General features: G+C 42.1%; 1 protein-coding gene and 1 pseudogene across 1 annotated transcript; both read left to right on the top strand.

The window, feature by feature from the left end:
* The first annotated feature begins 332 nt into the window (after positions 1-332).
* On the top strand, positions 333-1,286 carry LOC130490766 (olfactory receptor 1019-like). Its single transcript, XM_056864573.1, has one exon. The coding sequence runs from the start codon at positions 333-335 to the stop codon at positions 1,284-1,286; it is 954 nt and encodes a 317-aa protein (XP_056720551.1).
* A 13,615-nt stretch (positions 1,287-14,901) lies between these two features.
* On the top strand, positions 14,902-15,658 carry LOC130489988 (olfactory receptor 11A1-like; annotated as a pseudogene).
* The last annotated feature ends 335 nt before the right edge of the window (positions 15,659-15,993 follow it).

Here is a 15,993-nt window from a genome sequence, read left to right as displayed (position 1 = left end):
AACCTATAGTTTGCGCTAAAATTAACTTAGAACCCAAATGATGACTTGAGATCACCATAATTTAAAGACAAACCTTGATTTAAAGCTGTATGTTGAATTACTTTTCTTATGTGCTAAGTATTCACCTATGTAGGTATAGTGGCTTCTGGAGACAATACAAAATTTACAACTATGTCTTGCCAGTTCAGACATTGCACCCACAGTATGATGCAAATGATATAGTTCTAGCTTTGGCTTTGCCAGTCAATTATCTTTCCCCAATGGTGTTTGTTTTCAATCAACTTAAAATAAAGGTTGCCTTTTCTTTTCTTTGACCCTAGAAAGCAAAATACATGATGGAGTTTCAATGGGAAAATCAAACCATTACAAGAGAATTCCTCCTTCTAGGATTTGGGGATCTCCAGGCATTTCTGCAGATTCTTCTCTTCTTCCTATTCCTCATCATTTATATCATGACCATGGCTGGGAACATCCTCATAATTGTTCTTGTTGTGACTGATCAGCACCTTCATACTCCCATGTACTTCTTTCTGGGGAATCTCTCTTTCTTGGAGGCCTGCTACACTTCGACCATTTGGCCTAGAATGCTGGCTAGTTTACTGACTGGGAAAAGGACCGTCCCTGTTCATGCCTGCATTATGCAGTTTTGGGCCTTTGGGTCTTTGGCAGCAACAGAATGTTATCTCTTTTCTGCAATGTCTTATGATCGCTATGTGGCAATATGCAAACCCTTGCATTACACAACCATTATGAATAACAAGGTTTGCATCTTGCTAGTGGCTGCCTCTTGGATATGTGGCTTTGTGGAAAATACAGTACTGATAGTCTTTGTGTTTCAATTAACATTCTGTGGCCACAATGAAATAGAGCATTTCTTTTGTGATTATGCACCAATCATGGAACTTTCCTGTACTGACACCCACAAGGCACAGCTTGCATTAACAGTTCTGGCATCTGTCTGCACTTTCCCATCATTCATATTCACCATAACATCATATGTTTACATCATTATGGCCATCCTGAGAATTCCCTCAAAGATTGGACGGAAAAAGGCCTTCTCTACTTGTTCTTCTCACCTTGTGGTTGTTTCGGTCTTCTATGGGACAATCATTATTGTCTATGTGCTACCCAAAACAGAAATGCTGAAACAGCTGAACAAAGTCTTCTCTGTTTTCTATACGGTCCTGACACCCCTTGTTAACCCCCTTATATACAGCCTGAGGAACAAAGAGGTGAAGGAAGCCTGGAGAAGAGTTGTCAGCAAACGCAATATCAACCTACAATGAGATAAGGCATCTGAGAGCCAGAGTGGTGTAGTGGTTAAGAGTGGTAGACTCTAATCTGGTGAACTGGGTTGGTTTTCCCTCTCCTACGCATAAAGCCAGTTAAGTGACCTTGGGCTAGTCACAGTTCTCTTCAAGCTCTCTCAGCCTCACCTACCTCACAAGGTGTCTGTTCTGGGGAGAGGAAGGGCAGGAGCTTGTAAGCCAGTTTGATTCTCCTTAAAAGGTAGAGAAAGTCAGCATATAAAAACCAACTCTTCTTCTTCTTCTTCTTCAGTGATAGACTGCATGGTGCAGTGGTTAGAATGTCAGACTGGGTCTGGGAAACCCAGGTTTAAATTCCCCAGTCTGCCATGGAAGCTCACTCAGTTTCTTTGAGCCAGTCTCTATCAGCCCAGCTTACTTCACAGGACTGTTGTTGTGTGTATAAAATAAATGAGGGGAACACAATGCTGTGAAGTGCTTTGGGTATCCATTCATCAAATTATATGAAGTGGTAGACTGAAGCAATGCATAAATTTCCTGTTAGTTAAGTGAAAGAAAGGGCATGAAATGAACCTAGTAGGGCTGTTGAAAAAAAATTCGGTAAAATTCGGATTTGGCAAAATTCGGCCCATTTTGATTTGGGAAATGCCGAAGTCCAAACTCCCCTGATTCGGATCCATGGAATTCGGCATGCAATTCCAAGTTCGGGAAAAAATTCGGCAGAATAAAGTCATTAAAACACATTCGTGCCTTTCCGTGGCTCCAGGGGGCATTTTTGGAGGTAGAGGTCACAAAATTTCAGTGTAGCTTGAGGGAACCCTTCTTGCAAGAACCCCCAAGTTTTGTTACGATTGGGGCAGGGGTTCCCGAGTTATGGGGCCCGGAAGGGATCCCCCCCATGATCAGCCCATTAGAATGAATAGAAAAAAAATAGACCGTTTGGACTAGGAGTTTGCAAAACCATGCAAAGCAACACGTGACGTGACTTTGGGAGTTTGAAAACCATGGAAAGGGGCAGAGATGTGCTAGCTATGCATAAGGAGCAGGTGGGGGTGGAATTTCCTCTTTTGCATCAGACTCGGGAGTCGGGAGTCTCGGGACCGAACAAATGCATTGTTTAAATCACAATTTGAAAACCAGTTTTGAGCGAGCATCAAAATAGACCTAGCCGATCTAATGAAAGAGGGAAAACCTGAGGACACACAACTAAAGCCCCCCCCCCTCAAACCAGGGAGAGAGAGGCACGAGCAGGCACACACCCCCAGGCAGAACGGGCAACCCCCCCCTCTCAAACCAGTACAGCTCGGCCCCAAATGGGAAATAAACCAAGGAGGAGGAGGCGTGGCCCGGGTGCCGAGCGGAGAGAGACTCACTATCATCATCATTTGTTTATTACGGTCAAAGACCAGCTTGCACAAAAAGAAATATTATAAGTAATTAAAAACAAAATGTCTGAAATTTGCTCAATAAAACGTAAATTTAGTTACAACAGCTCTTGGTAAAATAGTCTGTTTAACGTGGAAAGTCATTATAACAGCTTCTTCTCCCTGTAGCCCATGCCCTGGCACAGAATCTCGCAACCTGATAGGTAATATCTTTAACAGAATCATCTAATAATAAAGTAGTATAGCTAACTCTGTCTCTATCTGGGAAGCTAGACAAAATTGGATCAATGAGCGTTTTACGTATATCTTGATAAAATGGGCAGTGTAATAGATCATGTTCAACTGTTTCCACCATTCCAGATTGACATGGACAGAGGTGGAATTCATAAGGGAGACAGGCATATCTCCCATCAAGAAGAGCAGATGGAAGGGCATTAAAATGGGCTAAAGTGAAGGCTCTCCGATATTTAGGGTGATCTAAGGCATAAAGATAATTTGGGGGAACCAAAAATTTAATACGGTTCTCCACTACTGGGACCGAGTGAGCCCTTGATCTATCATCTTGAAGGGCAATGTCCCAAAGCCTCTGTTTGGCTGTTGTTTTTTCTCCTTGATATCCAAGATTTCATAGGGTTGTAGATAAACCTAAATGTTGGAGTTTGTCCTCAATTAATTTAATCCATCTTGAGGAGAAGAGAGACTCGCTAGCCGCAGCACAGACTCAACTTTACACTTTAAAACTTTAAAAGCAGAACACACACTCCCGCAGAGGCGAGTGGGCACACCCCCCTCCGCAGAACGGGCAAAAGCCCCCTTTGGCTTCCCCCCCACCCACAGAAACTGCTCCCCCCCACGCACAGACTCTGCTTTCCCCCCACACACACACACACAGAAAAGGTATAGAGAAAAAAAAACCAAAATCAAACTGTGTGGATGTCTTCCAGCAGGAGCATGGAGGAGAAGTAAATCTTTAGGCACACACCCCTCGGCATAACGGGCGAAAGCCCCCTTTGGCTTCCCCCACCCACCCACAGAAACTTCTCTCCCCCCGCACACACACACAGACTCTGCTTCCCCCCCCACACACACACACAGGAAAAAATTAGAGAGAAAAGCCCCAAAATGGGTCTTACTGTGGATGTCTTCTGACTCTTCTGTTCCATCAGGAGCAGGGACTGGGAGTCAGGAGGACTCAGGACTCAGGAGTAATCCAATATGATTCCATTTATGCACGGGAGGTTTTGCCTTGGATTTGCTGCTCTCTAGATGCACAGGATTGCAGTGGGTGGATGGGGAGGGACCACATAACTTGGGACCCCTGCCCCAATTGTCACAAAACTTGGGGGTTCTTACAAGAAGCATCCCCTGAAGGTACACTGAAATTGTGGGACCTCTACCTCCATAAATGCCCCCCCCCCGGAGCCATGGAAAGGCGCAAATGTGTTCTTATTCGCTTTATTCCAATGGGTAATTTGGGGGGACCCCTTCTGGGTCCCATAACTTCGGACCCCCTGACCAAACCTTCACAAAGCTTGGGGGTTCTTGCAAGAAGGGTCCCCTGAAGCTACACTGAAGTTTTGGGACCTCTGCCTTCAAAAATGCCCCCTTGGAGTCGTGGAAAGCAGCAAATGTGCACACCCCCCCCCCCACGGGGATCTCTCTCTCGCACAAACAGACACTCTCTTTCTCTCCTCGGGCCAAGCAGCAGCTGGGCTCACACACTCAACCGCGACTGATTGGCCAGAAGAAGACCCAGCTTGGCCACCGATTGGCCGCGGGAGAATGCTGCTTACTAACTGAAGGTTATGCTGCTGATTTGGAGCCCCTGAATTTGCCGAATTTATTCGGTGATCGCCCTGAACTCGCCAAATTCGGCTCATCGTTTTCCCACCTTTTTTTGAATTCGGTTCCATCCGAACTGAAAACCACTGAATCGGGGGGAATTCGGCTGTTTTTCGGTTCAGGATGAACCGAATCGACAGCCCTAGAACCTAGCTAATGAATTATTAGGTGTCCTCCAGGTCAACCCTGGTCAGATTCAGTCATGGGGAAATCCTATTGACCTTGTGTCAGGCTGCTATCTCGGTTTCTGTATTGCCTCTGTGCCTGTGCTGAACTGTCTAGACTCAAGGTCGACCTCGCATACCAAAGCCTGGGAATGCTACTCCTGGGAAAGTGTATTCTGTCTATGCGTTGTTGATGCTTTGTAATCTCCCGCCATTAACTGCCTTATATTATCTTCCAGAAGAGGTTGTTGCTGTTTGCACTGTTTTCCAGTTCTGCGATCCTAGTCCACCTGAATTGTTTATGGAGGTTTTTTTGCTGTCTAATTGGATGGATTTTTATATTCAGTAATCTGCCTTGAATCTTAGTGAGAGGGAGAATATAAATGAAGTTAATACAATAAAAATAAAATAACAGACAACTTGGATATTGCGCACACAAATAATACACAAATATATGTTTCACATTTGTTCCATGTGAGGGGTAAGAGCTAAGAGCAGAGCTTTTTCAACCAATGCTCTGGAACAGTGGAATACCCTGATAAATTCACTTACAACATCCTTTTTACATGTCTCTTTATTCTTTATGGTAGCATTACTTGGTGTTTATTAATGTCTGCTGAGCTGCCTGGTTATGGATAGATCCATGCATGTGCATGCTTGCCTCATGGGAATTGTGGTTTGATGCCCCCCTACAGATAAGTATCTGCAAATTGTTTCATGCTATTTGACTAATAAAAGGAAATGTATGTCAGAGCTTATGGATATATTGAAAACTGAAATGAGCCAGTGTGGTATAGTGGTTAAGAGCTGTGGTTTGGAGTGGTGGACTCTAACCTGGAGAACCGGGTTTGATTCCCCACTCCTCCACATGAGCAGAGGGCACTAGTCGGGTGAACCAGGTTGTTTTCCCCACTCCTCAGTATTTCCAGTTAAAAAAGCTTCAGAACACAATGACAAACAACCTCTGTTTATCTCTTGCCTTAAAACTAGGGCTGTTGAAAAAATAAATTCGGTAAAATTTAAATTCGGGACGTGCCGAAGTCCGAACTCCCCCGCTTCGGATCCGTGAACTACGGCGTGAGATCCGGAGATCGGGGGAAAATTCGGCCCCCCGTGGGCCTTCATGGGGCTTCCATGAAGGCACTCGGGGGCTCTTTAAACAGATCTGCGCCTTCCAGCTGTTTAAAGGGCCCCCACGCGCCTTCAGGGAGGCCCCCTGAGGCACGCGGGGGTGGTGGAACAGATCTGCGCCTCCCGGTCAGGAGTTCAGTTCATTTCGAACTAAAAACCGCCGAATTGAGGGAAATTCGGCTGTTTTTCAGTTCAGGACGAACTGAATTGACAGCCCTACTTAAAAAACCCCTGGTCCTGGAGTCACCATGAGTTGATTGTGATTTAATGGCACACCATTGTTCATCCATGTGTGTGGTAAGACTGGCTGGCTAGCAGGGGAGGAGAGGGACTCTATGGGATTGAAGTACCTCCCCTCCTCAACCCTCACCCTCTTCAGGCTCCACCCCAAAAACCTCCCACCGGTGGTGAAGAGGGACCTGGCAACCCTATCTCACATTGAGATTGATTACCATGGGGGACAAGATCGAGCTTTGTGGAACCCCACAAGGTAGGTCCCACATTATAGAAAACTTGGCCCTGCAGCAACCTTCTGAGTCTTACCCCTAAGGAAGAATTTGAGCCAATCCAAAACTCATTCCTTAATCCCTACTTCCCCCTCCAAATGTCTCAATAGGATGCATGGTCTACTGCATCAAAGACTGCTGATGAGTCTAGTAAGAATAGCAGAGAGGCATCACTTTGGTCTTCATTTATGCAGAGGTCACCCATTAGCACTACTAGTGCTGTTTCCATCCTCAGCTCACCTTGAAACCAGACCTGAAAGGGGTCAGGGCAGATGATTTATCCAGGAAGGCCTGGAGTTACTCTTCAACTGTTTTTTTTTTTTTTATCATTTTGCCCAGGAAGGGCCAATTAGATACCGGGAAATAATTGGCCACATCATTCTTCTCTAACAATGGTGTTTTTAGGGCACAAAGGGAAGATAATTTATATTTCAGTTGGAAATGAGGGACATGGTACCATGTGTGAGCCTTTTTGTGTTTCCAGCCAGTGCACCTCATAATCTACTAGCCCCACCTGTCTTACTACCCCATAGGGATCTTGCCACTGGGTGTGGTGCTTGGAGTGGGTGGGTGGCAGTAACAACCAACTCCCTTGGCTTGAAGTCCCAGTCATATGCCCCTTTCTAACTCCTATTCATCAAAAGGTAGGAAATACTTTGGGGAATAAGAGCATGAACACCGTCCCAGCAGGCTCATTAGGACATGAAGATTTGTTCCATTCTTAAGCAAGGCTGTTAGGGTAGAGGTAAGCGACACTGGGAGTTGCAGCTATCAGATCTAACCAAGCCAACATCCTCCATTTCAAAGATGCCTCTTCTGGGGAAAGAAATAAGCTAGCATCCTTCCCCAGTTTCTCTGCTCTTATTTCAGGTGAGCATCCTTTCCAATATTATTCTTTATGTTAGAATTGCTCAGTCTTTACCATGCCTCTTCTCTATGAATAGGGTTGCCAAGTGCCAGGTGGTGGCAGGCAAACCCCCGCCAATCCACCTGGCTGCCCGCTGACCAGCTGAGGGTCGGAGGGTAATCTGTGCAGGCAGGGACAGGTCACCTCCGGTTCACATCTGGAAGTGCTGAATTGCAAAGGGCCGGTTTCCCATTTGAGTGGGAAACGGCCCCTTGTGGTGTGTTTTACAACTGGAAGTGCCGCATCGCAACAGGCCTTTACCACTCGAACTGGGAATTTGAGCGGGAACTGGTCCTTTGCAATGCAGCACTTCCGGGTGTAAACTGGAAGTACTGAAGCGCTTCCGGGAGTGCGTGACGCCCCCCCCCTCCACTCCAAAAACCTTCCGCCGAAGAAGAAGAGGGACCTGGTAAGCCTATCTATGAATGTCTGAAAAGCCAAGACTGATGATTTAGGCCTGGAGTTACTCTGCAACTGTTTGTTGTTTGTTTTTAAACCATTTTGCCCAGGGAGGGCAAATTAGATGCTGGGCAATAATTGGCCACAACATTCTTCTCTAGTGATTTTTAGGGCACAAAGAGAAGATAATTTATATTTCAAGTGGAAATGAGGGAAATGGTACCATGTGTGAGCCTTTTTGGGTTTCCAGCCAGTGTAACTCATAATCTACTAGCCCCACCTGTCTTACTACCCCATAGGGATCCTGCCACTGGGCATGGTGCTTGGAGTGCCTGTCTGGCAGTAACAACCAACACCCTGCCTCCAACTCCCTTGGCTTGACAAACACTGTCCCAGCAGGCTCATTAGGACATGAAGATTTGTTTCTTTCTTAAGCAAGGCTATTAGGGTCATGGTGAGCAATACATATTAGGGTCGTGGTGAGCAATACATCCTTTGAAATGTCGTGTTGGAGGAGAGTGTTACGGATTCCGTGGACTGCCAAAAAAAAACCAAAAAACAAATCAGTGGGTTATAGATCAAATCAAGCCTGAACTGACCCTAGAAGCTAAAATGACTAAACTGAGGCTATCGTATTTTGCTCACGTCATCAGACGACAAGTCACTGGAAAAGATAGTCATCGTAGGAAAAGTTGTGGGCAGCAGGAAAAGAGGAAGACCCAACAAGAGATGGATTGACTCAATAAAGGAAGCCACAGCCTTCAGTTTGCAAGATCTGAGCAAGGCTGTCAAAGACAGGACATTTTGGAGGACTTTCATTCATAGGGTCGCCATGAGTCGGAAGCGACTTGACGGCACTTAACACACACACAAGAAATATTGGGAGTGGCAGCTCTCCAATCTAATCAAGCCTACATCCTCCATTTCAAAGATTCCTCTTCTGAGGAAAGAAACAAGCTAGCATCTTTTGCCACTTTCCGTGCTTGTATTTCAGGTGAGTATCCTTTCCTATATTATTCTTTATGTAAGAATTGCTCAGTCTTTACCGAGCCTCTTCTCTATGAAAGTCTGGAAAACCAAAACTGGGTTGGAGCCTACTTGTTTTTCTGATAGTGAAAGAAGGGAAAGATCCCTGTTTTGGCCACAACGAATGCTGTACCAGGAATTGTGGGGTCAACACGGACAATAAACTTTATAAATTAGGACATTTGGAGATGAGGATGTCCCTTGGAATGCAGACGGAACATATCCTATCATTGAAAAATTCATTTCCCACGGGCCCTATGTGCTGAATAGGGTTGCCAACCTCCAGGTGGTGGCAGGAGATCTCCTGCTATTGCAACTGATCTCCAGCCGAGAGAGATCAGTTCCCCTGGAGGAAATGGCGGCTTTGGCAATTGGACTCTATGGCACTGAAGTCCCTCTCCTCTCCAAAGCCTGCCCTCCTCAGGCTCCGCCCCCAAAATCTCCAGGTATTTCTCAACCCGGAGCTGGAAACCCTAGTGCTGAATCAGAAAACAACAACAATAATTTTTTACACTAAGGTGCTGTATCTGATTCAGCCAGTGTAGTGTAGTGTAGTGGTTAAGAGCGGTGGACTCTAATCTGGAGAACCGGATTTGATTCCCCATTCCTCCACATGAGCAGCGGACTCTGATCTGGTGAACTGGATTTTGTTTCCCCACTCCTACACATGAACCCTGCTGGGTGGCCTTGGGCTAGTCACAGTTCTTTCAGAACTCTCTCACCCAACCTACCTCACGATGTGTCTGTTGTGGGAGGGGAAGAGAAGGCAGTTGTAAATCGGTCTGAGATTCCTTAAGGTAGAGAAAATCAGGATATAAAACCAACTCTTCTCTTAATTACAAATGAAAGAATGCTATAGACTAGATCGGAGGCATTCTGTCGCTGTATACAGCTCATCATCTGTAAGAGCCAGATGTTGTGTCCACATGCTGCTAAAAACAGCATAGAGCATGGCTTATTATTTCTGCAGGTACCTAGAAGTGAAAGAATGCAAATATTTTTGGGAACTCTGTGGCTGCAATCTGATTGATTCAATTTCCTCATTGTCAACCTTAAAATTTAGTAATTATCCTGCCCAACACAATCAATGAAGATATTGTTGGAAACTTTGGACGATTTTGGAAATGTATCGGGATTTAAAGTTAACCAAGAAAAAACAAAGACAATATTTAAGAATTTATCAGAAATAGAACAACAGGAATTTATATCATACACAGGTTGGGAGAAGGCTAATAAGATCAAATATTTGGGAATCTGGATCTCTGCAAAGAATAAAGACTTGATAACCAATAACTATCTTAAACTATGGGACAAAATAAAAACTGATATGATCATTTGGTCAAATAAAAAATTGTCACTTTTGGGACGTATATCAACAGTCCAAATGAACATTTTACCAAGGATGCTTTTCTTATTCCAAAATCTGCCTATAATATCACATATTAAATACTTTGATACCTGGAGGAAAGACGTATTAAATTTCATCTGGCAAGGGAAAAAACCGAGGATTGCTTATAAACATCTGGTGGACTCTAAAGTTACAGGAGGTTTAGCACTACCTAACTTTCAACTTTATGCTGAAGCGGCCGCTTTAGTATGGCTAAAGGACTGGACGAACTTATCCAATTCGCGTTTGTTAGATCTTGAAGGTTTTAACAATATAAGTGGATGGCATGGCTATTTATGGTATGGTAAAATTAAGATACAAGCATTATTTTGTAACCATATAATCAGGTCCTCCTTATTTCATATATGGATGAGATATAAACATATTTTTGAACCAGTAACAACGATGTGGATATCACCTCAAGAAATGTTGACACTACGCCCACTTAGATTGGACAAATTTATCACCTACCAAGAGTTAATTAAATGGGAAGGAAAGAAAAGCTCACTAAAAGACTTTCAGTTACTTAAAGACGATTTACAATGGCTTCAATATCATCAAATTAAATCAGTATTTACACAAGATATGAAGAATGGATTCTCTAAAGAAAAATCGCCTTTTCACAGGATGCTATTAGATAATAATACTCAACTGATTTCTAAAATGTATAATCTTCTTTTAACAATTTATTGTGAGCAGGAAATAATCAAACCAACAATGATTAATTGGGCTCAAACTGTGGGACATGATATTGCCCTAAACAAATGGGAAAGACTATGGGCGAAAGACCTGAAAGGAATAAATGCGCAATCAATTCGAGAAAATATCTATAAAATGATGTATAGATGGCATTTAACGCCTAAGAAGATTGCAAAGATCTACAAAGTGACATCCCCTAAATGTTGGAAATGTAATAAAGAAGTTGGTTCTTTTTATCATATGTGGTGGACTTGTGACAAAGCTAAGGACTTTTGGGATATGATTTATAATGAATTAAGACTAATAGTACAAAAAAATATACCCAAAACACCAGAAATGATGCTATTAAGTATGATACCTGATGATTTGTTAAAACACAGGATTTTTTTGATTTACGCGACTACAGCTGCAAGACTGCTTTATGCAGCAAAATGGAAAGGGGCAGACACTCCTGGGAAAAAAGACTGGACTATGAAAATGTTTGAACTGGTGGAAATGGCAAAACTTACAGCTATTTCAAATCAAAAAGACAATGTTCAATTTATGGAGGAATGGGAGGCTTGGATGAAATATTGTGAATATGAACTAGGACTGGGGAAAATGGAAAAGTACCTTTTAATCTGATCTAGATGACATTGTTAACATAAAGAAACGTAATCAATTATATTGATAGTATAATGTGATTGAAATCTAATTGAGATATAAGAATAATTAAGATCAGACCATATCACGATGGGATAGAATACTTTATTAAGAGGCGGACGGAGGTGATGGGGAAGTCAATAAATTTTCCTTTATTTTTTATTTTTATTTAGCACTTAAACAATTATAACAACATTATCTATGATTTAGTTTTTAATACTACGTATATTGTTGTTTGTTAACATGGAAAATTTATATTATAAAAACCAATAAAATTTTCAAAAAAAAATTTTTTTTAGTAATTATCCTGTAGTCATTACTTTGTCTTCTTGGTGTTCAGCTGTAGTCCTGCTTTGGCACTTTCTCCTCTAATTTTCAGCAGTAGTCGTTTCAAGTCTTTGCTATTTTCTGCCAGTAATGTAGTATCATCAGCATATCTGAAATTGTTAATGTTCCTCCCCCTAACTTTCACTCCACCTTAATCTAAATCGAATCCAGCTTTCCTAATGATATGTTCTGCATACAGATTAAAGAGATAGTGAGATAAAATACATCCTTGTCTTACACCTTTGCCAATTGGAAACCATTCTATTTCTCCATATTCTGTCCTAACCATGGCCTCTTGTCCAGAGTACAGGTTGCACATCAAAACAACCAGATGTTGTGGCACACAGATTTCCGTTAAGACAAAAGCTTTGCTGTAACTGAAACACATGCTGATTTTCTTCTGAAATTCTCTTGTATACTCCAGTAACCAACATAAATATGCAATATGATCTCTAGTACCTCTTCCTTTTCTGAATCCAGCTTGAACATCAGGCAGTTCTCGTTCCATATATGGTAACTGTCTTTGTTGTAAGATTTTGAGCATCATTTTACTTGCATGAGAAATTAATGTGATGGTCCGATAGTTGCTGCAATCTTTGACATCTCCTTTCTTGGGAATTGGAATGTAAATTGATTGTTTCCAGTCTGTGGATTGTTTTGTTTTCCATATTTGTTGGCATATTCTTGTCAAGATTTTGATGGACTCTGATTCTGTGGTTTGGAATAGCTCTATTAATATCCCATCTGCTCCTGGTGATTTGTTTCTCCCAGTTGTTCTTAGTGCAGCTTTCACTTCACTTTCTAAAACTGTAGGTTCTTCATCAAAAGATTCTTCTTGGAAGGAATTGTGAAGGAAAAGCACCCTGCTTTCCATCTATAAAACACTGGTTCAGGCTTCAGGCCTAGTATTCACTGATATTAAACTTTGGCAACATTAAACATTGGGGGGCCTGGAATAACAAGCTAGCCTCTCACAGATCTCAGTGGAATGTGCTTTCGATTTTGGAAGTACTCCTTAAGGTCTTAAGGTTACAGATAAACAACTGCCCTGACTTTACAGCCATTGGGGGCAGCACCAAACGATTTATCTCCTTGACAACAAATGGGCCATTAAACGTTATCTCTGAGTTTGAATCTTCCCAGGTGCCTCGCATAACTGCAGGATGCGAGTCAGCGGTAACACCCATGACGAAGAGATGACATGACAAATTAATTCAGGGTTAATTGACATCCTCACCATTTTATTGGCTAAGATGGCCATAGGCCGGTAAGATGGAGGGGATAAAATGAGCCTTTTTGGATTCAGAGATTATGGAAGCTTTTGGGATGTGCAGGCGCATCCTGGGGCTTTTCATCACTTTTGCTTTATCCCATAGAATGAATCTATGCTTGACTGAGGAGACCAGCATGCTGACACCCAGATGCTAACTCCTGGACTGTGGTAACTCTTTTGCATATCCAAAAGCTTTATCAATTTGCCTGATTGCCTAAACCTAAGCCAATTGCCTTTCTGATGAAATGTGTAGTTAGATTACTGAAGCTTTCTTGTTTTATATGCTAACCTGCCTCACGTAACGTTTGTCTTTCTGTAACGAGCACAAACCTTTGAATAAACTTTTAGTTTATTATATTTGATGTGTCTAGTGGTTTCTGTGGTTTTCCAAGCCTGAATCCTAAGTGCCTAGATTGCCTTTGCTCATGCTATCTTTTGTGTAAACCTTTTGGACAGTGTGAACCACTCTGACCAAGTCTCAGCTTGGCAGGGGAGACTCACTCTGTATTTGGAGCTTGGCAAGGGTTGCTCTGAGCCCTTTGCCTGGAGGCTCAACCTTTTGACTCAGAGCTGGTGGCAGCGATCCGTTCAGCTCAAGGCGGAAGCCTGGAGTTTAACGTTTTGTTTTGCAGATTACCCCAAACCTAAACAAAGCAGACCCAGCTGGTGGAGACTGGCTGGAGCTCTCTTTGACAGGAATCTGTCACCCTTTAATCTCTTCTGTATAGTTTTTCAGTATATTGTTCTCACCTTTATTTTGTCCTGTTCAGTTAATGTATTTCTGTTAATCATTCAGCATGCCTAACTGTGCTTTAAATTTCCCTTTGATTTCTTAGATCTTGTAGAACAGATCTCTTGTTCTTCCTTTTTTGTTGTTCTCTTCTATTTCTTTACAATTATTATGATAATAGTTTTCTTTATCTCTACGTGCAAGTTGCTGGAATGCTGCACTTAGAATTTTGATTCTGTTTCTGTAACGTTTTACTGTTGCTTCTCATCTATCTTTAGCAATTATAAGTTTCCTCAGTCATCCATCAAGGTTTTTCATTTCTTTTGGCTACAGGAATAGTCTTTGCACATTCTTCCTTGATAATATCTCTAGTTCCCACCCATAGTTCTTCCGGTTTACATTCACTTGAACTTAGTAATGCAAATCTGTTCTTAACATGGTCTTTAAACTTTTCAAGAATGTTGCTTAGATTGCATTTTGGCGCAATGAATGTTCTGGTGTTTTTCTTCAGCTTTATCTTGATTTTCGATATTAACAATTCATGATCTGTACTACAGTTGGCTCCTGGTCTTGTTTTAGCAGTGAGAATTGAGCTTCTCCATCTTCCAATTACGTAATATATTTGACTTCTATACTGGCCGTCTGGTGATGTCAATGTGTACAATCATCTATTTGGTTGCCTGAAACATGTGTTTGCAATGAACAAATTGTCTTCACAGAATTCTATGAGTTGTTATCCTGCTACATTCCATGCTCCTAGCCCAAATAAGCCAACAACATTTGATTCTGCTTTGTTTTCTACTTTCGTGTTCCAGCCACCTATGATTATCAGTACATCTTGTTAAGGTGTGTGATCAATTTCTTCTTGTATAAAAACTTTCAGTTTCTTCCTCATCAGCATCTGTAGTTGGGTCATAAACTTGAATGATGGTTATATTGATAGGCTTTCCATGAAGTCTGATTGATATTATTCAGTTAGACTTTGCATTATGGCTCCTGACTGCCTTTGCTACATCTTGCCTCATTATTAAAGCAACACCGTTTAATATTAATATTGACTGCATATTTTGTCTTTTCCCATTAGATCCAACCATGCAAAAACTAGAGCGGAGAAATGAAACTGTCATTACAGAATTCATTCTTCTAGGATTTGGAGACCTTCAAGGGATACATATCCTTCTCTTTTTGGTATTTTTAGTAATCTATATCATGACCATGGCTGGGAATCTTTTAATGCTTGTGCTAGTTGTAACTGATGAAAACCTTCACACCCCCATGTACTTCTTTCTGGGCAACCTATCCTGTTTGGAGACCTGCTACTCCTCAACCATCCTTCCCAGAATGCTGGCAAGTTTCTTAACTGAGAACCGAAGTGTTCCTGTTACTGGTTGTATTGTGCAGTTATGGGCTTTTGGTTTCTTAGCGACAACAGAATGCTACCTCCTGGCTGCTATGTCTTATGATCGCTACGTAGCAATTTGTAGACCCCTGCGTTATTCAGCTCTAATGAATCGCAAGGTTTGCCTGCATCTTGTGGCTGGGTCTTGGATTAGCAGTTTTGTGGAGAACACCATCTTGTTAATGTTTATACTACAGTTAACATTCTGCAGAAACAATGTGATTGAGCATTTCTTTTGTGATTTCACTCCCATGATGAAACTAACCTGCAATGACTCACGTTGGGTAGAACTTTCATCAGCTACTCTGTCCGCCTTCTGTACCTTGCCCCCATTTGTTTTAACTATCACGTCGTATGTATATATAATTTCTGCCATTCTTGGAATCCCATCGACCACAGGGAGGCAAAGGCATTCTCTACTTGTTCTTCTCACCTCACCGTAGTGACCATTTTCTACAGTACCTTCATCATTGTGTATTTGTTGCCAGGCACCAAGGAACTCAGACAGCTGAACAAAATTTTCTCTGTCTTTTACACTATCCTGACCCCTCTGATCAACCCCCTCATATATAGTCTGAGAAACAGAGAGATGAAACAATCCATGAGGAGAACTACCAGAAAGTGTGCAAATTACATTAGACTAATAGTTCATTGACCTCAAGATTAAGAAAGGTCCTTACATTGAAGCTGGAAGGCCTAGGACATTGTCATATTTCTGAAGACAAGTAGGGCATATAAATAGTTTAAAGACAAATAAATGTAGCATTGAATAAGAAGGAAATAATATTTGAAAGATGCTAAAATATTTCTATTCAATCTGTCTCTATTTTCTTCATTTCATGTTTTATCACAGTTGTATCTGGGGTCGCCATGAGTTGGAGGTGATTTGACAGCACTTAGCACACATA

The sequence above is a fragment of the Euleptes europaea genome, chromosome 18 (genome assembly GCF_029931775.1).
Source record: "Euleptes europaea isolate rEulEur1 chromosome 18, rEulEur1.hap1, whole genome shotgun sequence".
Taxonomy (NCBI): Eukaryota; Metazoa; Chordata; class Lepidosauria; order Squamata; family Sphaerodactylidae; genus Euleptes; species Euleptes europaea.
Note: the sequence above shows the minus strand (reverse complement) of the source record. Positions and strands in the feature narration are given on the sequence as shown.